The sequence below is a fragment of the Mytilus californianus genome, unplaced genomic scaffold, assembly GCF_021869535.1.
Source record: "Mytilus californianus isolate M0D057914Y unplaced genomic scaffold, xbMytCali1.0.p SCAF_2, whole genome shotgun sequence".
Lineage (NCBI taxonomy): Eukaryota > Metazoa > Mollusca > Bivalvia > Mytilida > Mytilidae > Mytilus > Mytilus californianus.
This window is the reverse complement of record NW_026262668.1, coordinates 91425549-91450426: the sequence shown is the minus strand read 5'-3', so window position 1 is coordinate 91450426 and position 24878 is coordinate 91425549. Positions and strand designations below refer to the sequence as shown.

Here is a 24878-nt window from a genome sequence, read left to right as displayed (position 1 = left end):
CAAACTTCCATTTTTTTGTTTTTAATAGATCGCCACAAAAGCTTTAGATTACGATTACCATCCATCCGTAGAGAACTCAGAACAAAAGTTAAAATCTCAGATAAGCCAGCAGACCCTGAGAACCCACCCATTCCTGAAGAAGAAAATATGCCTCTTAATCAACTACCAGTGCCTGGCCCTGATTTCCCTATCAACTCGCCACCCCTACGACACAGACCAGTGGATGGCTGTATTCTTGATGTAATGGAGGCAGAAAAGGCTAGTCAAGGATTCATTAGACGAGCTTCTTCTTTGGAGGGTATAGAGACACAGAAACAAAATGATCTAGATAGAGCCAGTGAAAACAGTGGTGGTTAGTATTGTCACTTAACTCTCATTTAAATCTCTTTTATTACATTTGATAGTTGAGCAATCTTGAACGTTAACCACATTTAGTTTTTCCTAGCAGTTCAAACAATTTATTTTGAAGCTTAATACTAATTAATTTTCTGCATTGTCCATATTGTTCTACAAAAAGCCAATTAGGAATGCTACAGGAAATAGACAAATTGAAGAGGATTCTAATTTAGAAATAGTTTTATTGTTTGTGGTACAAATCAGCTAAAATAATCACTACCAAAAGGGAATTCAAGAGATAAATTGCAATGTAGTAGTTGCATGAGTAACAGGATGATAGAAAAGCAATTCCATCTGTAGCATCAAACTTTGAGTCATTCTGAATAAATAAAATATAGAAATACATTTATTAATTTTTGATGAATAAAAAAAAATTATATACATGTATTCCAATTTACTTTTATTTTTTTTACCTACCTATACAGTGCCAGGTAGGTTTTATTGGCAAACATTTTTATCTTTTTGATAATGTAAGGGAAATAACTCAATCACTCTTCCCATCTTATTTCAGAACTTTCAGATTGGGAATCCATTTATGAGAAAGGTAATAGCAGTGGGAATAATTAATGAGAGTAGATTAATAATGAATTAGACTGTCATAGATTATTTGTTAATCATTAGTTGTAATAGTATCTAAATGAAAATGCTATTAATACATTACTAAATGTAATAAGAGAATTACAGATATTGATATGCATTTAATTTTAACACATGAGATTATACACAACCAAATGTTGTAATAGTATGACAATATTAATGTGTTTTTTATAACAAACACAAAAAAGAGGAGATAAAAATATAATCAACAAAAAAATAAGTGCAATGATAATTTTAAATCATTTCTTATATGATGGTCTGATTTTGGTATTTTCGCCAGAACAAAATTATTGAAAACCTCAATTGGTTAGAACATCTCTATTTGTTTTAGCTCCTGATATCTCATTTTGCAAATTTTGAGTTCTAGTTGATATTTACTGAAGTAAGTTACAATGCAAATGTAAAGGAAATATATGTAAATACAATCTGACCTTCCAAATACAACTTCTTCAGAAACCTTTTTTTACCATTAAAACCTGAATATAAATCAATATTATTATTCTTATTTATTGTATATTTCTTTCATTATTCAATCATTTTGCAGTCTAATATCAGGTTTTTTATACGACCGCAAAAATTTTTTTGGGATCGTATAATGGTATGATGTCGTCGTCGTCGTCTGCGTCTTTGTATCTAAGACACATTGGTATCCGGACAATAACGTTAGTTTAAGTGAATGGATCTCTATGAAATTTTTTAAGAAGGTTCAATACCACAAAAGGAAGGTTAGGATTGATTTTGGGGATGACGGTCCCTACCGTTAAGAATTTGGGGCCCAAAAGGGGCCCAAAACAAGCATTTTTCTAGTTTCAGGATAATAACTTGTGTATAAGTATTTTGATTGCTCTGAAATTGTACCACAATGTTTAATACCACAAGTAGAAGGTTGAGATTCATTTTAGGGGTTATGGGGCCAACAGTTTAGGAATTCAGGGCCAAAAAAGGGCCAATAACAAGCATTTTTCTAGTTTCAAGACAATAACTTGTGTGTAAGTGTATGGATCTCTGACATTGTACCACAAGGTTCCATATCACAAAGGGAAGGCTGGGATTGAGTTTGGGGTTAATTGCCCAAAACATGTAGAAATTAGGGGCCAAAAAAGGGCCAAAAACAAGCATTTTTCTAGTTTCCAGACAATAACTTGTGTTTGAGTGTATGGATCTCTCTGAAATTGTACTACAAGGTTCCATACTACAAAGGCAATGCTTGGATTGAGTTTTGGGGTTATTGCTCCAAGGGGGGTTTCAAAAAGTTGGGGGGGGATTTTTTTAAGGGATTCATATTTTTTTCAAAATTTTTCAAATTTCGAATTTTTGAAAAGTTTCAAGAAGAAATCTTCAATTGCACAGTATTGCGCAATAGATTTGTAAGATCTTTGACCACATTTATTTTGTGTCAGAAACATATATTATGTCAAAAATTTGATCACAATCCAAATTCAGACAGTATCAAGCTTGAATATTGTGTCCAAATTTGCCCCAACTGTTCAGGGTTTGACCTCTGCGGTGGTATCAGGCTGCGCTCAGCGAAGCATTTTATTAAAAGTTTTACTTAAAATTTGCTTTTCTTGGTGAAAATTGTCTAGTCCAATATAACTTTTGAGAAAGGATTTTTATCTCATAATATATGTAGGGAATCTGGTAAACTTTAATTTGACATGTACCTGTAGACTTTGTTTTAATACATGTATTGGATTTAAATTCTTATTTGGTAATGTATTCAGTAGATTTAAGTGTTTTTTTGTGAAAAAATGTGATGAAAAATAATTTAAGTAGACATGGGAAGAATTAATTATTGTTTTGCCAGTTTTCATATTTTCAGTTTTAAGTGTTTGGAAACCTTTTTGTACTTCTGCAGTATTTAAACAATATATAACAGTGTAATGTGTTTACTTTTCATTTTAGTTGATATCTAATAGAGAAACATAAGAGACAAAAGACTTCCATTTCTTTAAACTTACAGGCATACAATGGTTGAGAGAAGAATTTTGATTTAGCTCTCATCAAGGCATCTTTATATTTATATATGTAAAGTTTGAATATTATTACAGGTTCATCTCCAGAGATACGACCTCGTGCCCAGACAATAGGGTCAAGTGAGTTGGACCCATCACCCTTGCACCCACACATGATTAACAAGTACAACTAGATTAATCTAATTCAGCAGCATGTACATGTTTAAAACTGTCTTTGACCTTTAAATAGTGACCTTTCACCTAGAAAACATGGTGTCCTTTTACCCATAGCTTTTAATTAATTAAGTTGACAGAAGCTAATACTTATTTTCTAATCTATAAAAAGCATATTAGCTAAACATGATAGCTGGTACCACTGATATATACTGACTAATATACTACTCTAATTTGCAGTTAAGTTGAGAAAAGTGAGCAATGAACATACATAGCTAACTTCAAATGGAACAGATTTTTTGTTTGAGGGCTAACAACTTTTTATTTGATAATTAACTTCAAGCCCTTTACTGAATGAACTTTTATAAATGATTCAAATAATATTCTCACAGCTTGCATGAAATTTTATTTAAACCTGCACAAACATTTTTTTTGTCAATTGTATATGTCTTTTTTGCAGGTTCTGTAAATCACACAAATTTCTTAGAGCTAAACAACCTTTACAAACTTAGAAAACTTATTGAAAGTTAAATACTATATGAATAATGATGCATTTGATTTATTATTTAACTTTCTTGAAAATAAACTTTTTTATTTACGACTGAAACACTAACTTTGCTATGTGTACAAACATCTGGAATTCTCCAAGTTATCTGTTTCAGACTTCCATTTTTTGTCTCTGCAGTGACAAATGTCACTAAAGTTGAGATTGATTGATTTGATTGTTTTCTTCTAATTGTAAATGATGATAAATATGCTAATCCACTAATGTTGGTGGCTTAATTATAAGCCCAGAGAAATTTGCCAAAAGTTGGGTCCTAGCTGAAAAACTCAACAGTTGAACCTCCTAATTAAACCTTACCATGTTGTATTGTTTTTCAAAAAATGCAACTTTTCGTGAATTTGTGAAAAATTTGTGAGACTGCAGCTCTTTTCACAAAAAATCTTGAAGAGTAAAAATACTCTTAAGTCATACACATTTCAGTATAGCTTACGATCAATTTTAATCGTAAGATTTTAATGCCCCACCTAGGGGCATTATGTTTTTAGGTCTGTGTGTCAGTTCGTCTCGCTTCAGGTTAAAGTTTTTGTTCAAGGTAGTTTTTGATGAAGTTGAAGTCCAATCAATTTGAAACTTAGTACCCTATGATATGATCTTCCTAATTTTAATGCCAAATTAGAGTTTTGACCACAATTTCACGGTCCACTGAACATAGAAAATGATGCGAGTGGGGCATCCGTGTACTATGGACACATTCTTGTTTGTGAAAAGAGTTGCTGGTCCTTGGGGAGTAACTTTATCTCTTAAGTGCAACTATTGAAAAGCAAATTTAATAGCCTTTTCGTGGCCCTCATCTTCTGAAAACATTTAAATTCGTTATGTTTCTTAATGTTTTGAAATTTTCTGGACTATTCAATTCATTGACTTATGTGAGTCTATTCAAAGAGTTCAGCTTAACCTACCAAAAGCACCATTTAGTGGCAGCCTCATATTTCTTGTTCTGATTTTCGTTTCTTCTGTCATTAAATTTAGTTTCAGTAAAAAAAAGGTTTGACTTATTGCAGTAGTATATTCTGTGAAATGATAATGGACTTACCTCCCTTTGAAACTAGGAAACACTGGGAGGCCAAATACCGAAAGTGTCACCTAATATGTTCATATGACAATGAGACAGCAGCTCAACAAAACAGAACTGGAATTTAGAGGTCAACATATAATCTCCAAAAGAGACTGGTGTCTTAACCTCTAAATGGCAAACAGAGACTACCAATCAACTGACATCAATGCTTAATTCTTTCTTAGAAAGAACAGCACTGAGAATCATTTAAAGATTCTCAGACAGACAGGTTAACATTTGGCATGGTTAAATATTTTTTGTGTCGCCTGTGAAGAAAGTTGCAGAATGCTAGACATAGTGTTATCAATCTGGTGTCAATGGTGTAAACTATTCGTATAATGCTATATGTTTCAGAAAGTTGAAGACCTGGATGCTTTATACCTTGTATGCAGAAACCTTATAATATGAAGTTTCCAACTGTCATATGTTTATTGTCCTTGACCTCAATTTCATGGTTCAATGACTTTTAAAAAAAAATGGTAGTTGTTTTGTCATGTTAAATACTCACTTATTATGAGTAATAGGATAACTATATTTGGTATATAAGATCCTTGTAAGGTCTACATGTCTGTCAAACAGGATTAACCTGACCTCAATAACATTTCACGGAACAGTGATCAAGGTTCAGTTTTTGTGGTCAAGTCTGTATCTCACATACTATGAGCAATATGTCAACTATATTTGGAGTATGGCATGATTGTAAGGTGTACATGTCAGACTGGCAGGTTTCATCTGACCTTGACCTTTATTTTTGGGTTCATTGAACAATGTTTAGTTTTGTGGTTTGGTCTGTTTTTCATTCAGATTCTATAAGCAATATTTGGTGTATGGTGTGATTGTAAGGAATACATGTCTGTTTGGAAGGTTTTGTATTGACCTTAACCTCATTTTCATGGCTCATTGGTCAATGTTAAGTTTCCATGGTTTTGTCAGTTTATCAGATACTATAAGCAATAGGTCAACCATATTTGGTGTATGGAATTATTGTAATTTGTACATGTCTGTCTGGCAGGGTCTATATGACCTTGACGTCATTTTCATGGTTTATTGGTCAATTTTATTTTCATGTTTTGTCAGTTAATCAGATACTATATATATATAAGCAATTGGTCAACTATGTTTGGTGTATGGAATGATTGTAAGGTGAATATGTCCATATTACATGATTCATCTGACCTTGACCTCATTATAATTATTCAATGAAGGTAAACAAAATATAAACAGGAGAGACAGTTCAGCATGTCACTCTTGTGTAAATACTATATACCCTCCCTCCATTGATTTTAATCAGTGAAAGAACTCAAACCACAGAGAAAACACAATAAAATGGGAGTTAAGAAAAAACTAAACTCAATAGTTACCAACATCCCAAATTTCTTAGTCATAACCTTTTCTTCTGGGCACCGGTTTTTTAAGAAAATATTGTAGGTAAAGATATTTTTAATGGCTTTTACATGTTGAAGTCTCTACTCAGACATACAATTGTAATACAATAAGTCATATTACGTTAATTTTGATAGGATGACATCTGCCATCAATTCTGTGGTTGACGGTTGGAGTCATTGTCAACAACAGTGCACAAACCAATTTGTTTAGTTTTGAACCTTTTAAGAGTACTGAATAAGAATAGGATCAGTAATGTATTTGAAGAGTGGCAACCATCAATTTTGGATTTGACAGCCACAGATATCCATTTAACTGGCTCTGCCCTGTTTCCCCAGTAAAACTGCATTTGGGACTGTCAAATCCCCAATTGATATTGGCAACTCTTCAAATACAGCTATTTCTTAAATCCTTTAAAGACTAACATACAATTTTTATCAGCCCAATAGCTTCAAACTGACTACATGTATATACTGGTAGATATTAGGTTAATCTACTTGTAATTAACATGATATATTTTCTTTGTAGGCATGAAGAAGTCTCGTCTAATGATGTTATGTTGAATTGTAAATTTGATATTTGATCATTTATTTTGAGAATCTTATCATTATTACATTTAATTTTATTTGAAGAACTTCACAACTGTGGTCAATCTTTATTTTAATCATACAAATATAAAATCATTTTTCTATTACTTCACAAGGTTCAGATTTAAGTGCTGTATATGGTTGCTGTGAAAAATGATTAAATTTGGGGTCAGATATTTGCCTAATCATAGACTTATAACTTATTTTATCATATACTTGTATAAAATATTACTAAAATTTTACAGTTCAATAACATTTAAAAATATTAAAAGGCTATGAAAGGATTACTAGGTTTATTTATCAGATTCCTAAGAATTTCCTCAGCGGGCTGATAAAGGAACCTTTATTGACTGCTTCCGGAATGTTATCACATGCCTTTCCGTTAATTTCCGTGACGTTTATCACATGCAACGTCGTGCATTTCCGGAAATTTGTTCGAAAACGACAACACAGTGCGGAAAACCGCAAGTGATTTAAGACTTTCCACAAAATAGTTGAGGAGCAAATTTCAAACTAAGAACATGTTAATTGTTGTGACAAGATAAATAAAATGCTTGTAATATCAATAAAAACAATAAAAGTTAAGACATTTGTATTTGGTTGTCTGTAAATTATTATCTAAAAATTCATGGAAAGACAAAATTTTAATTAATAGTTCTTGTCTGTATTTCTTCTGATGAAGTATATGATAAAAAGATAATTACATGTCATTTATCATATCAGACCCTTTATCGGCCCTCGTTCATGATATCAGCCCTCGAGCCTGTGGCTCTTGGGCTGATATCATGACCTAGGGCCGATAAAGGGTCTGATATGAAAAATGCCATGTAATAATCTATACTTCTCTCAAATATCAATGATATAGGCATTTTGTGCATATTAATTGACTTACTTAGATCCCTATTAATATAATGTCTTATTTTATGCTCATATAATAAAATATCAAAACAAATATTTTCTGGACCTTTGCAGATTTAATGTCACCATGAAATGTAAGACAAATTTTTAAATTTACTGAAATAAGTAGATGTCAATGTTTTCCATTCATTCTTTTTTATTTCTCTTGGACTGAAACCTGAGAAGTACTTATTAAAAGAAATGATGTTTAATTTATTTGCTTGCTTTACCCTAGCTTTTTGACTTGGCACATTTTGTCTAAACTGCATCATTGGAATTGAAAAACATGTTTTGAAGTCTATCTATTTTGTATTGCTGTAATTTATTATTTGATTCATCATTTGTTTATAATGCCCTTATACTTGTTCATATTTCTAAGCCTTCTTCAATCAAATTTTATATTCAGTGACAATATATAGTCATTTCATATATGTATATGTTTCATATATGTCTAAAAATCATATTTTAGCATGACGTAGTATAATGAGTATCATTTGGTTTTTTTTAGGGATAGGAAACCATATCAAATCTAATATGATTAATCAAGCTTCAAGTGATTCTGAACTGATCAAAAATCGTGCCAAACAAGTGAATGATAGTTTAGCGAATGCCACTGCAGACAATATGAACAAAATGCCTGATCCAGACGGGAGTATCCCCAGTGCCAAAGGAATTTTCTTGCCAAATGTTCAAAATATGAAGCATAATGTATCGGAAAAAGTTGCTCAGGTAGGTTGTTGTCATAATGATATCTTGTAAGTTGTTGTCATAATAATATATCTTGTAGGTTATTGTCGTGTTGATATCTTGTAGGTTATTGTCAAAATGATATCTTGTAGGTTGTTGTCGAAATGATATCTTGTAGGTTGTTATCGAAATGATATCTTGTAGGTTGTTGTCATAATGATATCTTGTAGGTTGTTATCGAAATGATATCTTGTAGGTTGTTGTCATAATGATATCTTGTATGCAATGTTTGATATCATCTTTAAGGTAGCTGGGGTGTCTAAATGATCTATGATAGATTTTTCTTCAACATTTGTAAAAGACTTCTTGATAATGTACTTTCAAATTTCAATATAAAAACTGGTGGTCACCCCCCTTGTTTTTTTTTGTTAAAATACATTGAAGTTAATGAAATCACAGTTATTTTATATGGGTTAAATATGGGAAACTTGATTATTCCTTATTGAGAACATTTTTAAACGATAGAATTGGTTAAAATTCAGTGAGAGACTTGCTTTTCATAAATACTTCTGAAATATTTAAAAACAGGGGGTTACGGGTAAAAAACACAATTTTATTTTTTGTACTATCAAATTCAGTATAATTATCTGCCCTTGATTTTAAAAGGATTTTTTCCTGAAACAAGTTTTAGATGTTTCTGTTGTATATTGAATGATATTTGGTAAAATATTTTTAAACCAAAAGAGTATTTTTGCAACATGCACAGAAGAGAAGCTCAGAAAAAGACACCTGAACTACCTTCAGAGTAATGAGTAATATAGACTGCTTAATCAAAAAGTCCTGTACATTTAAACCTCACCTGTCCTCAAATGCCTGTGTGAGTTATTGCCTTGGTTGCTACCTCTGGTCAGTTCTTTAACCTTTTATCTGTTATTGTCTTCTATGAAAATTTAGGATCAAATTCAAAAAATAATAATTGATTGGTTTGGTTCTAATTGGTCAGTTCTGAGCTTTCTTCTGCTGCTAAAATAAAGACAAACTTTATGGGAATTATAGTTGGGAGCTCATTTGCAAATATTCCACACTGGATGCTGATATACAAGAAAGAATTGTGTCAATGATGCCTCAAAGATTACCACTGAAGCATAAAGGAAATATTTTTTCTCTTCTTTGCTGAAAGCATGTGGCCAGTCAGAATTAGATTTCTGTTATGAAAATTCCACTTTTTGCTATTTTTAATTATGGTTGGCCAGTGTTTAGATTGAAGAACAAATGAAAGAACATTTCCGAAAGTTATTGTTCAGAGCCAAGGGGGTCCCTTTGGGGGGAGAGGGGGGGGGGGGGGGGGTCTGATCCTGGATCCCGCTTATTGTTTGAATTTCACGTGTCATGCTTACAAAAAGTTACCTGAGATCACGCTTACACCACAATTATACCCACTTTAAGGAGCCTATTTGGCCTTTAATGAGTTGGAAATTGATTACATTTGGCTGAGATAAAAAGTAAGCCATACAGGTCCTGTGGAGACTTCTGTTTAAGTTGAAAATGTCAAGTCTCATGATTAATATTGTTAATGAAATTCTGTTGAGAATTAAGGACCCAATAAATTGATTTTTATATCTTTGGATGAAACAGTTTTTGATAGAAACTGGTATACTTACGGATTATTTCACTGCCCATGCTTTTTTTTTACATCATTGTTTGTTTGCATGTTTTCCTTGCTTTTGCCATTGTATTTTCTTATCTTTTTTGAAGTACTGTGTGCCTGCATTTTGGAAGTGGTGACAGACTAAATTTGTTTCTCTAGTTATCTTATTTTTTGTACAACTATAATTGAGTGTTGTTTACCTAGGAACAAAATTTAGTACACAGATTACATATGAAAAGAAAAGAAAAGAAGAGTAGTTGCCTTTTCTTTATAATTAAGTCAGAATTTGAAATTGACTGCTGAAAAACATTCTTTTCTAAGAAATGTAAACTATGCAGTTATATTTGATCATTGCTCCTTTTATAATTGATTTTTGGCTTAAAATGTATCACTCACTGTCATCTTCTCTTTTCCATTCAAATTCAGTCAATTTTTAAATTAATTTTCTGTTCTCTTAAGATTTTATAAGTTACACCTTTTTTTTTTACCAAAATTATTTATCGTAGCAATGTTTGAATCATGTAATCTTTCTATATTGCATGGCCATAGTGATGACAAGTATTAAAATGATTGCTGATAATGTGTCATATGCTGATAATTGCTTTTAAAACTTAGAAGTAGATTGCTATTAGTTTGTTTTTTTTAAATTGAATAAATAAATGTGCCCAAAGAGAATCAACTCTAGATGATCTGATAGTGAGAATCTATGGGAGATAACTCTAAATGCCTTATTGTAATTACAGAAATTTTCTGTCAAGGAACAAATTGAAATGGTAAGGAAATTGCATGTTTGTTTTAAAGATTTATAATATCTATGATTTTTTTTATCTGGAATACACACAGTTTAGAATAAATACACTTTGGATTTAATTAGTCAGTAGATTTTCTTTAATTTTTATTTATTTAAGTTATTTGGGGAATTAATCTTCAATGCAGAGAAATCTACCACTGTCACAGACTCCAGTCTTCCAATGTACAGAGTACAGAAAAAAGCAAATCAATGAATATATAGCTTGTCAGTTGTCATTCAAAAGATAAAATATCTAACAATTTGTTTTATGAGGGAAAAGCACTAAAAGTTCTAATTGAATTATTTTTACAAATTAGAATACAAAGGAAGAAAACCAAATAGATTTAAATTCTTAATTATTATTATTATACCCCCTTGATTGGAAGATATATTGCATTTACCTTGTTCGTCATGTCACATTCTGTCTGTTTATCCATTCATGTATAAGTCAGTTTGTCCAACAAATATAAAAAGAATAACTTCATATTTTGTCAGCAGTTTGTCAGTGATGGGTTTTATAGTTTTGATTTTGTGGGATCTGTTTGACAGCTACTTCCTGTTTGCTGATACCTTAGATTTTTCAATATGTTGAATGAACTTAAAATTTTGTGTAACACTTTTCTCTCAAGAACTACTGAACAGATTGAGATCATATTGTGATAACAGCTAGGCAGTGGTAAATTGTATCATGTGAGCCCTTTTTGAATCTGTCCAACTACTGCTTCCTGTTTTCCAATACTTCAGTAATGAATTACGAGTGGGGTATGCTTAGCATAAGAACACTTATTCATTCTTTTTCATTATTTACAGACTGGAAATTTTTGACCTAAATGCATTCTAAGCATAGGACAATTTTTTAGTGTGTTTAAATTGATACAAGTAATTTGTTTCTTCACTTCATAAGCCAAATTAAAAATGAGGCAGAACCATGAAAAACCCGGATATCTTGTTAAGCATGGAAAGATGATTAATAAATAATAACTTCTGTTTGATCCTTGATTAAGATTTTGTGAAGTGTGCATTTAACTCTGATGTGTGATGTCTTATCACCTGCTTTTATTTATTAGATAAATTTGTTTTTTCTGTTATTTATAGATTGTAAAATGGTTTCACTGGACTATTTTTATATGACTGCAATTTTTTGCAGTCGTATATTGGTATCACGTTGTCGTCGTCAGCTTCGTCTGAAGACAGTTGGTTTCCGGACAATAACTTAAGTATGATTAAATAGAAATCTATGAAATTGAAACGAAAGGTTTATAACCACAAAAGGAAGGTTGGGATTGATTTTGGTGGTTATGGTCCTAACAGTTTAGGAATTAGGGGCCAAAAAGGGGCCCAAATAAGCATTTTTCTGGTTTCCAGACAATAACTTGTGGAAAGTTGTATGGATCTCTCTGAAATTATACCACAAGTTTCCATACCACAAAGGGATGGTTGGGATTTGCTTTGGGGGGTTATGGCCCAAACCGTTTAGGAATTAGGGGCAAAAAAAGGGGAAAAACAAGGGTTTCCTGGTTAATGGACAATTACTTAAGACAATTTAAAAGCAGTGTAAGGGAGGTAATCCAAACACAACATTTTGATTACCTCCCTTACACTGCTTTTAAATTATGTATAAAGAAATGTTGTATTGTCTTGAGATGATTAGCTGTCAATTTTTTTTAGAAGTTACTATTAAGGAATATTAATTTTAGCCATGATTATGTATGTCATTTTCGCAACAGCAAAGTGTATTGCATAAAAGCGAAAAATTGAATATAAATTCAAATCATGTAACCAATTCTAAGTTCTTTGACCACAGTTATTATGTGTCAGAAACCTATTATGTGTCAAATATTTAATTACAATCCATATTCAGACCTGTATCAAGTGTGAATATTGTGTCCATTTTTGCCCCAACTGTTCAGGGTTGGACCTCTGCAGTTGGACCTCTGCAGTTGTATCCAGCTGCGCTCGCGTAGCAATTTATTGTTGTTGTTTATTTTTAAAAAGTTCATGATTGATTGAATGGGGTTTAATGCCTCTTTCAGCACTGTTGGCTAGAAAACAACAGACCTTCTATAGGAAAACTGCCAATCCTAGTCAATTAAGATTGGAGTCAAAACGCTCCTGCCACCTGCAGGACTTGAACTCACAACCTCAAAAAGTTCATGCAATATTTAAAAATCTTGACCTTATATATCAAGTTGGATAATTTAGACCTGGCAGTTGATCTAAAAAGTAAGATAAGTAATGTATACTATTACGGATAACTTTTTTATCCACAAATAGTAACTTAATTTATTCACCAGATATGCTATTTGTTACGAATAATAGCCAAAAAACCTTTAAAAGAAGCCTCAAATCAACACTACATCATTTTCCCTAAAAAAAAGGACCAAAATCAGGCAGGCAGAGTATTATCTTCAGGTGTTGTTAGCTTTGTACAACCTCATAACCTTTCCTATATTTAATGTATGCTATTGTCTTAAAAAACTTGATTCCATCTTCAAATCCATTGGATCCAGGGAGTGACTTCATCGGGGCTAGTCTCACATGTGTCATTTTAAACATTTCCATTCTTGTTCATCATTTAGATTCCCTGATTAGTTTGGTATCATACCTGCTATAAATGACATGCAAAATTTATTTGGTTTATAGATTAAATATATGGTAATTATTCTGATATGACATATTTCATGTAACTATGACAACATTTTCACAACCTAGTGATTTATATTCCGGTTTAAAAAAAAATTATAAGATAAAAATTTGTTGATGTTGTTATTGATTACTATGAAAACTTTAATGTAAAATATCATTTTTGTAAATTTAAACTCCCCTTATTTAAGTAAATATTTATCAAAAGTTTAGACCAATTTATTATTTAGATATCTTTCATGTTAAAGTTTTCTAGTATTAAGAATTATATGTCCTGTAGATCCCAAACACTAACGAAAGAAATGTGTGTATTAATTTGTGGAACAAAAATTATTGGTTAACATCATTTTAAGGAGTTTAGAAAGTGCAAAGTAAGCTAACCATTACTTGCAGTTTAATAGAATAAAGTTTGTGTTGTTTCAAAGGTTGCCTTTTATATAGCAAAGTATCATATAGTATATTCCTTTACGAATTATATTTATTCATTGGGAGTTGATAAACTATAGCAAATATATTATGAAAAAAACATTGTTGATAACCAGAGTATTGGTTTGGTAACATATCAATGTGACTGCTTATATGAGATTATATGTAACTACTTACCCAGTATATAAGATTATATGTAACTACTTACCCAGTATATAAGATTCAGGATGATTGTTTAATTGGATTTTGCTTAGATTGCTTTGCCTTGCACATTAATATTTGAGTATGTATACAAGTAAAACAGATTCATTTACACTATATATATTCTACGGTTATCATGCTTTGTCCTAAAAAAAAGGTCAGATTCCTGCAACAACCACTTCTAAATATTAATTTAAAGCTATCATTTTGCATTACCCATAATATCTTGATGTAAGTTAGATATATACCTAAAAAGGGATATTGAAATAAGTTGTCTATAATTTCATAAACTTTAAATAAAATATTTTCTCTGATACTGTGAACCAGTAGAATTGATAAATAAGGGAAAACAATGAGAACTGTTTGAACTTTGAATATGATTTTTTCAGCTTTTAAGCACTCAGTTGAATCTAATTTGAGAAGTCCTGATATTTACCAGATAGGAGAAGACATAGTAGATTTGATTTGATGGTCTAGATGAGTTGATTAAAACTTGTAGTCAATAAACTGTGTCAGGAATTACATGAAACATTTTCTGTTATTAGATAGAGGTTAACTAATTCATTTTAAAATTGGAAAGGAGAACAAATAGAGATTCTGATATTCAGATAATATTTATATGTAGAAATCCAATACTTACATCATAAACCATTCATGGGTTCATCAATTTTCATTCAAGTACTCATTTAGATTTTGATTGTTTCAGGATTTCTTTTTCTTAAAAATCATTAGCTGTTTTTGAAATCTTTGGGGACAAGCAAGCTTACTTTCCTCACTATTAATGATGGGATTGCAAATTTCCATTTTCACCCCAGAAATGTTGAAAACATTAGTTTACTTAGGGAATACTTTAAGTTTGTTTCAAGTATTTTTATGGGATTATAAAAGTGAACTGGTTTAGATCAAATTGTTCTCGTCTGCCATTAAAATCAATTGTTATTAATTTCCTATGGACATTGTTGAAAAATTTATGTTGGCCAAAGAGTAGTTTGTTAGTAATGTACTGCATTATGACCCAACACTTATATTATGTTATGTGATGTCATGTGATATGTTATGTGATGTCATGTGACATCCTTCCAAGTTGCAGCTGACCATATGTAATGGGATTAGCTCATTTTTGAAGGCTGTTCAGTGACATATAAGTACTTTATGCATCCAAGTCATTTGAACTCTGGCAGGTAGTAATTTCACTGACAATCATACCTGACATCTCCTTATATTAAACTCACCTGGCAAAGGCCAAGTGAGCTTTTCTCATCACTTGGCATCCATCGTCTGTTGTCCATCTCCGTCATTGACGGCTGCAGCGTCGTCTGTTAAATTTTACAAAAATCTTCTCTGAAACCACTGGGCCAAATTTTACCAAACTTGGCCACAATCAACATAGGGGTACGCTATCTAGTTTGATAATGTGTCCAATGACCCTGCCTGCCAACCAAGATGTCCGACATGGCTAAAAATAGGACATAGGGGTAAAATACAAGTTTTGCCTATCACTTTGAAAAACAGCTATAGATATAGAAATTCTGACGAGAGCAAAAATGTTCAGAATGTTAAGCTCTAACTGTTGTCAGTTTACATCATGTCAGACGACTTGTTATAGGAGTTATTGACCTTATATGATGAATTTTACTATTTTAAAAAATTTTTTCCCTATTATCTCGAAAATCATAATAGATAGACAGAAACTTTGAATAGCAAAAATGATCAGCAAGACAAATTCTAAAAATGAGTCAAACAAGACCAAAATTGTCAGACAACTCCTTATTAAAGTTATTAAAGGAATGACTGTAATATTTTTCTGTCTATTCGAAATAACATAAAAAATGTGGTGCACACTGAATAACCAGTCTAGCGGGTTATTTAAAAGTGTGCACCACATTTTTTAGGTTATTTCGAATAGACAGAAAAAATGTTATAGTCATTCCTTATAATTTAATTCTAAATTCCATTTTGAAGGTGTAAATTTTGAAAAAAAAACGTTGGTGACATCATGGTCACATGACAAAATTATGTCTATGAGCTGATAGACAAAACACTTTCAGCCAATCAGAAGATGTGTTACATCCAAAATTAAATTATATATTGTTCTTTAATGACCATTTTACCAAATTTTTGCTTTTTTATGCCCCCGCCGTAACGGAGGGGGCATTAAGTTTTACCCTTGTCCGTCTGTACGTACGTACATTGTGTATAAGTTTCATAACATTTGGTTGAGGCAAACTAAAGTTAGAGAACGGAAACCAATTTTGGGACGTACGTACATCCCAAAATTGGTGGCGTCACTTTTACCGTTCTAGAGTTGTGCCCCTTTACAAATGGAAAAATTGCTGAATTTATCGTTTCCGTTCTCTAACTTTAGTTTGCCTCAAATAAATATTATGAAACTTATACACAATGCTTATTACCACAAAACACAGATCAAGTTTGAATTTTGGTGGCGTCACTTTTACCGTTCTAGAGTTATGCCCCTTTACAAATGGAAAAATTGCTGAATTTTTTCGTTTCTGTTCTCTAACTTTAGTTTGCCACAACCAAATGTTATGAAACTTATACACAGTGCTTATTACCACAAAACACAGATCAAGTTTGAATTTTGGTGGCGTCACTTTAACCTTTCTAGACTTATGCCCCTTTATAAATGGAAAAATTGCTGAATTTTTATTTTCTTCTTAATATTAAGTAATTTTTAAATTGGAGTTATCTTCCTTTGTTCATGATTATAGTTGAATCAACTACAATCAATGCTTTATACAATGCAATGTTTAATTTTGACTTCCATTGATAAAACACAGATAAAATTAAATTTGGGTAGTGTCACTTTAACCATTATTGAGTTATGCCCCTTTATAAATTGAAAGATTGCAAAATTTTTAGTTTCCATTCTGTTACTTAAGTTTGCCCCAACCAAACATTATGAAACTTCTACACAATATTCATTACCACAAAACTAAGATCAAGTACAAATTTTTTGTTTCCGTTTTCTAACTTTAGTTTGCCTCAACCAAATGTTATAAAACTTATACACAATGCTAATTACTACATAATACAGATTGAGTACGAAATTTGGTGGTGACACTTTTACCATTCTTGAGTTATGTCCCTTTATAAACACAAAAATTGCTGAATTTTTCGTTTCCGTTCTCTAACTTTAGTTTGTCTCAACCAAATGTCATGAAACTAATACACAACCGTTCTAGAGTTATGCGTGTTTACAAATAGAAAAATTGCTGAATTTTTAGTTTCTGTTCTCTACTTAAGTTAGCCTCAACCAAATGTTATGAGACTTACACACAATGCTTATTACCACAAAACTCAGATCAAGTTCAAATTTGGGTAGCGTCACTATTACCGTTCTTGAGTTATGTCCCTTTATAACTATATGATATGCAAGCGGGGGCATCATCTGTGTCCACATGTGGACACTATCCACATTTATTGCCTAATATTTTGATAACTGTAATAGATAGATAGAAACTTTAAAGAGCACAAATGATCAGCAAGCTAAATCTACAAATAAGCCACTATGGTAGAAATCTTCAGTCTACTCGTTATTGGAGTTATTGCCCTTTGAAATTATTTTTTTACATATTTTGTTGGATTTTTTTCCTTTTCTCTTGAAAACTAAATTGGATAGATAGAAACTTTTGAAAGGAAAAATTGTCAGCAAGATAAGATCTACAAATATGTCAACATTACTGAAATTGTCAGTTAACTCTTAATAGAGTTGTTCACATTTAATGATGATTTTTACTAAAATGTGGCCATAGTTGAAGATACAGGTGAGTGACACAGGCTCCTTAGAACCTCTAGTTAAAACTATATTTGCCTGTCGGAATATACTTTATCAGGTAATAGACTAGGATTGTTGACCCAGGCATATAATTAGTATTAAAACATAAATAGAGTGAATTGAGTAGTGCAAGGAATGTATTCATTTTGATTTTTAGACGTTCATGAATTTAGAAGACCAAATACCTATACACTATCTTTCATACACAACTACTGATGAGTTTGTTCTGTTTATGTCTATAGTTCAGAAGGAAGGTAAGAGATCACACAAATCAACCATTTAGGCACATTTTTATTACTAATTTCTTTGTTTTAATACATATTTTGATATTCCATTTTATGAGATTTGTAGGCACATAGTCACAGAATATATTAGTACACCATTTCCTACTTATTGTTGGTATTGAAGGCACATTTTTAGCCATTACTTGGTGTCCGTTGTCGTCGTTGTCTTAAACTATTTCAAGAATCTTCTCCTCTGAAACTACCGGGCCAAATACCTTCAAACTTTAACTGAATGTTCCTTCTGGTATCTATTTTATAAATTGTATCCAAAGTTTTGATCCATCAACAAACATGGCCACCATGGCTAAAAATAGAACATAGGGATAAAATGCAGTTTTTGGCTTATATCTCAAAAGCCAAGCATTTAGAGCAAATCTGACACAGGTAATAATGTTCAATAGGTCAAGATCTATCAGCCCTGAATTTTTCAGACGAACCGAACAACCCAATGTTGGGTTGCTGCCACTAAATTGGTAATTTTAAGGAAATTTTGCAGTTTTTATATGCCTGTTTACGGGACGTATTATGGTATACCGTTGTCTGTCGTCAACATTTCGGACATTAACTCAAAAATGCTTTAACCAATTTGCATAAAACTTTGGTGAATTGTTTATATCTTTTGACGTGAGCCCCCTTTCGTTTTTTATAAAATTTAGATTTTACGTTTCCGAGTTATGAGGTTTTATTCATTAAAAAAAGGGGGATTTTCCAGTTTTCGGACAATAAGTCAAGAATGCTTTCACCAATTTGCAAGAAATTGTGGTGAATTGTTTATATCTATTGACATGAGCTCCCTTTTGATTTTTATAAATTTTAGATTTTCCGTTTCCGAGTTACCGGGTTTTATTCATTAAAAAAATGGGGATTTTCCAGTTTTCTGACAAAAACTCAAAATTGCTTTCAGCAATTCTTATGAAACTTTGGTGAATTGTTTTTATGTATTGATGTAAGGTCCCTTTAGAATTTTATAAATTTTACATTTTACATTTCTGAGTTATGGAGTTTTATTCATTAAAAAAGGGGTGATTTTCCAGTTTTCAGACAATAACTCAAAAATGCTGTCACCAATTCTCATTAAACTTTGGTGAATTGTTTATATCTATTGATGTAAGCTCCCTTTTAATTTTCATAAGTTTCTAATATGACATTGAGAATTGATTGAACTTTATTTGTTTATAGTCTGACAACAGATTTACTAAGTATTGCACAACAGCAAGAAATCTTTAATTGAACATAAATTCAATTCATATAACCAATTTCAAGTTCTTTGAATACATTTATTCAGAAACCTATAATATGTCAAATATTTAATTACAATCCAAATTCAGACCTGAATCAAGCTTGAATATTGTGTCCATTTTTGCCCCAACTGTTCAGGGTTGGACCTCTGCGGGGGTATCTAGCTGCGCTCAGCGAAGCAGTTTATTGGTTATTATCTTGAATATTATTGAAGATAAAGATAAACTGTAAACAGCAAAAATTATCAGCCAAGTAAGATCTTAAAAAACGTTTATATTACCAAAATTGTTAATTGACCCCTTAAGGAGTTATTGCCCTTTAAAGACAATGTTACACAATATGTTCATAATGTTTGCTAATATTTAAAATTCTTCTCCTCTGAAACTACGGGGCAAAATACTTCCAAACTTTAACAGAATGTTCCTTAGGGTATCTAGTTTATAAATTGTATCCGATGTTTTGATCCATCAACAAACATGGCTGCCATGGGTAAAAATAGAACATAGGGGACAAACGCAGTTTTTGGCTTATATCTCAAAAACTACAGCAGTTTGAGCAAAAGTTAAAGTGATAAATGGGTCATGATCTATCTATTATGAAATTTTCAGACAAGTTCGACAACCCATTTTTGGGTTACTGTTGGAAATAGTTTATTTTTATTAAATTGTACTGTTTTTGGTTGTTTTATTTAATATTATAATAGATAGAGAGCAAGTATAAATGGCAATAAATGTTCAGCTAAATAAGATCTCCAAATAAGTCAACATGATCAAAATAGTCAATTCACCCCTTAAGGAGTTAATACCCTTAAAACGTTTTTTTTAACATTTTTTGTGAAAGTCTAATTACTTTTTCAAAAATCTTCTCCTCTGAAACTACTGGGCCAAATACTTAAAAACTTTAATTGAATGTTCCTTAAGGTATCAAGTTTATAGATTGTACTTGGGGATTTGATCCATTTAAAAACATGGCGGCAGTTTCTAAAAATAGAACATAGGGGTCAAATGAAGATTTTGGCTTTCATCTCAAAAACTAAAGCAGTAAGAGCAAAACTGACACAGGTAAAAGTGTTAAACAGGTTTAGATCTACCTGTCAAAAAATCTTCAGACCAATAGGACAACTTATTGTTGGGTTACTGTCCAGAAATAGTTAATTTTTAGGAAATTTTACAGTTTTGGGTTATGTATTATCTTTAATTTTATTATTGAAAGAGAGAAAGTGTAAATGACAAAATTGTTCAACAAAGTAAGATCTACAAATAAGTCAAATGCCTGAAACTGAAATTACAGGTGAGCGATATCAGGCTCTCATGAGCCTCTTGCTAACCTACTTTCCGAATTATTTGCCACCTTTGATTTTCTTGTCCAAGTTAGTGGTCATCCTGTTGGTAGCTTCACTGTGCTGAACTGTTATAGTGTATTTACATTTTTGACATATTGGTCTAGATAGGCATTGAGAAAGGTTTGTAGGCAGACAAACTTGGTTTAACCCACCCCATTTTGTACCTGTACCAAGTTAGGCTATCTGGACCATGTGTTGATTATTGTTGTATGTCTTTATTTATACATCTATATTTTGGAAGAGTCAGTTGTTAAATTGTTGGAGGTTTATGTTGTCTGTTGTATTATATAATATTTTTGATAATTCTTTATATCCTTTTAATGTATTATAAAATCATAGTTTTATGTAAACTAGCACCATTACTGTATTCATATTGCTATTTTCCTGTGTAAAGTTTTGAATCAGTATGCCTTTTAGATTTGTTTAACAACCACAGATACTTCCATATTCATGCATTTGAATTGTTGCACCTGTAAAAATAAACAAAATTCTGGCTTGAAAATTTTCCTTATGGCACTGAAGGATTTTTTTCAATACAGCATGGTATGCCGCAGATCCAGACATGGTAATGGTCTTCTTGGATGGTGATAATAGCTTTTAATTTTAAGCGCCAATCCCCCTTTTTGTAACTGTTAGGGTCATAGGATCTACAAATCTTGCTATTTGGATCTCACATGGAATGTTTGAGATATCATATTCATCAAACAGAGAAACGTTAATCATCTTGTCGAGTACCTCATTCTCACCATCTTTCAATTATTATACTTGATAGGTTGAAATTATCAGTATTTTGTACATTAATTTGTTGCATGTACATGCACATCTCACAGGTTTTCAACTTATCTTGACATCAGTTTCAGAGCTCATTGACCTTTAAAATAATCCAAACATTGCAACTGGCCAGACATTTAAAGTTGTTAATGGAAATCACCAATCCTCTCATCTATTTGACATTACCAATGCAAATTAATTATATATCTAGTCTGAACCTACTTTGAAATTAAATTTGATCTTAATCATCATCCATGGTACTTGATAACTCATTGTTTCATAATTGAAAATGGAATAAAGGAAGGAAAAGTTATACTACTTGTGTTTAATTAATGGTGATAATATTGTTAAGAATAATGGGTAGAACCAAAATGGTATCATTTTGTTGAAATGATTATACAGGAAAGTAGATGTGGAAGATACCAAATGGAGAAACAAAAGTCAAAAGTGAAAGAGAGACAGACAAAATCAGGGCAAAAAACAAAAAAATGATGAAAAGACAAACAATCAACAAAATACTGCATAAAAAACTAAAGACTGAGCAAAACAAACCCCACCAAAAACTAAAGACTGAGCAAAACAAACCCCACCAAAAACTAAAGACTGAGCAACACAAACCCCACCAAAAACTAAAGACTGAGCAACACAAACCCCACCAAAAACTAAAGACTGAGCAACACAAACCCCACCAAAAACTAAAGACTGAGCAAAACAAACCCCACCAAAAACTAAAGACTGAGCAACACAAACCTAAGCAAAAACTAAAGACTGAGCAAAACAATCCTCACCAAAAACTAAAGACTGAGCAACACAAACCCCACCAAAAACTAAAGACTGAGCAACACAAACCCCACCAAAAACTAAAGACTGAGCAAAACAAACCCCACCAAAAACAAAAGACTGAGCAACACAAACCCCACCAAAAACTAAAGACTGAGCAACACAAACCCCACCAAAAACTAACGACTGAGCAACACAAACCCCACCAAAAACTATAGACTGAGCAAAACAAACCCCACCAAAAACTAAAGACTGAGCAACACAAACCCCACCAAAAACTAAAGACTGAGCAACACAAACCCCACCAAAAACTAAAGACTGAGCAACACAAACCCCACCAAAAACTAAAGACTGAGCAACACAAACCCCAGCAAAAACTAAAGACTGAGCAACATAAACCCCACCAAAAACTAAAGACTGAGCAACACAAACCCCAGCAAAAACTAAAGACTCGCAACACAAACCCCACCAAAACTAAAGACTGAGCAACACAAACCCCAGCAAAAACTAAAGACTGAGCAACACAAACCCCACCAAAAAAACAGGGGAGATCTCAGTTTCTCAGGAAAGGGTTTAAGAAGAATAATCCTTCAAAGGTTCCAATTAAATGGTTAATTCATAATTCATTCAGAACATTATTTTATACCTGTATATTACTTTAATATTAGAATATTTTTATCTGAAAAGTCCAGCTACTTACATGCAAGAAAAACATGATCAATCTGGTAACAAGATTTAAGATGTCTTTATACAGAATTATACATATAACTGTATTATATGCATATTTGGTTGCATCTTGAGAGCAGGTATATCTTCAGATTAACTAATAGTGACGAACCAAACATGTTTATTGGTAGCAACATTCAGTGATTTCTCATGAAGTAAATTACAGCCTTTCCTTCTTCAGACATCTTCCTTGGTTTCTGATTTTTTGTTGATTGATTGATTGATTGAATGATTATTGATTGCTTATTGTCAGATTATTTTTGATAATTGATCATAAAGAAGTTGCTTATTAACTGCTCAGATATGATATTTGAATTTAAATATATCTTGGTATACTTAGAGATGGTGGCAGTTTTGTTGAATACTTTAAAGTGACCATCAACACATGGTTTCCTGTGGTGCAATGAGTCATTTCCATTAAAAGAGGTAAAAATCCTGACCTTGCCAACATTTCAAAATGGCCATGGGAGTTTTATGTGTAAGATGGCTCTCATAGTCCTACAAAACCTTTAAAGGGCCTTCAAATTTATTGGAATGTTGTTAATTTGCTTCTTCATACTTTTACAATCCTATAGCCATTGTAAATTGATTGTTTTGTTTTAAATTGTGGACAAAATTGCTCTTTCAAAATTTCCATTTGGGAACTTCCATGGGGGAAATCCCCTGCAAATAGTGACAGTTGGCAGGTATGACCTTGCTATAAATACTGCTGTTGTTATGTGTGCCAATCATAATTCAAAGTTTGTTTGGCCCGAGAACACAGTTATTTCGTAGTGCATTTCTTTTAGACAATAAATTCAAATTAAAAAAATCGCACCTGCTCTATCTGAAAAAGATTTTTACAGTGTAGTGTACTACTATTGATACAAATAATATCAAAATTATAGAAACTTCTACCAGCTCTAACTCAAAATATTGACAATTCTGTGTTAAGGGGGGCTAAAATTCAGTTTGACAGCTTCAGACATTCTAATTTTTGACCTTTTTTAACTGGACCAAATCACTACTTAACATAAAGATTCAGCACCCAAATTTTTTTAACATGTAATTTCATCCCCTTACTTAATATTTCATGCATAAAATATCAAGAAATAAATTGGAAAAGTGTATCAAAAAAAAATGCAAGTTATACACTGTTCACACTAGGGACTATATTCGTAGACAACGAAAACCAAAGGACGATAACTGTGTCCTTGGACCTAATAGGATAGAAAGACTTGACCAATTTTAATAAAACTTTGCATGACCTAAGCTTAGGATATTATAAGATAGTTGGCCAAGTTTCATGGCCATAGAAGCTATATTATAGAAAACTAGGGCCATTTTAATATTGAAATTTGGATGTTTATTTTTGACGTTTAAATCAAATATTTTCAACTGTCAAGATTTTGGCCTAAAAAATTTAAATATTGCAAACATTTGCTTTTTAAATACTCTTGAATATAATGTAATAAGTATTAAAAGCAACGGAACACTCAGTTGATTTATCAGATCTATTACAGCTATTCAAATGTCAAATTTATATGAGCCTGTGCCTGAAAATAGAGATTTTCGAATTAAGGGAAGCCTTACATAAACATGCATTTTTTTCAACCAAGTTGAAGTTTTTGAAGTTTTTTAACCATACATTATTCTTCCATATATATTAAATGTACTTTAAATGTAAAGAAAAGTTACAAAAAGCATACCACATGAGTATAAAATGGTCTTAGGCCATGTAAGACTGAGAATTATTTAGAGTCGATTTAGGCCGTAGCCCATATTTACATATTAAAATGCACACAGAGGCTATAAGAAATGGAAATTTGTTACTTTTTGCTCATTTCTATGCTGAGATGTCATGATACAAGAAGTCTAATTGCAAAAGGACTCTTGAATTCAACTTTTGTTTGCAGACAGTATGGTCTGATGACCAGTTTTTCACTTTTCAATGGAAA

At 31.9% G+C, this 24878-nt stretch overlaps 1 protein-coding gene across 2 annotated transcripts in view; it reads left to right on the top strand.

Annotated features, from left to right (window-relative positions):
* LOC127728441 (potassium voltage-gated channel subfamily H member 6-like) overlaps window positions 1-24878 on the top strand; it is a 130740-nt gene that overhangs the window by 59710 nt on the left and 46152 nt on the right. The window contains exons 4-7 of one of the 2 annotated variants that reach the window (XM_052235799.1): window positions 29-352; window positions 908-940; window positions 8117-8337; window positions 10687-10716. In XM_052235799.1, coding sequence (XP_052091759.1) covers window positions 29-352; window positions 908-940; window positions 8117-8337; window positions 10687-10716 — 608 coding nt within the window. The remainder of the gene's footprint in view (window positions 1-28; window positions 353-907; window positions 941-8116; window positions 8338-10686; window positions 10717-24878) is intronic. The other variant, XM_052235800.1, reaches the window with a different exon arrangement.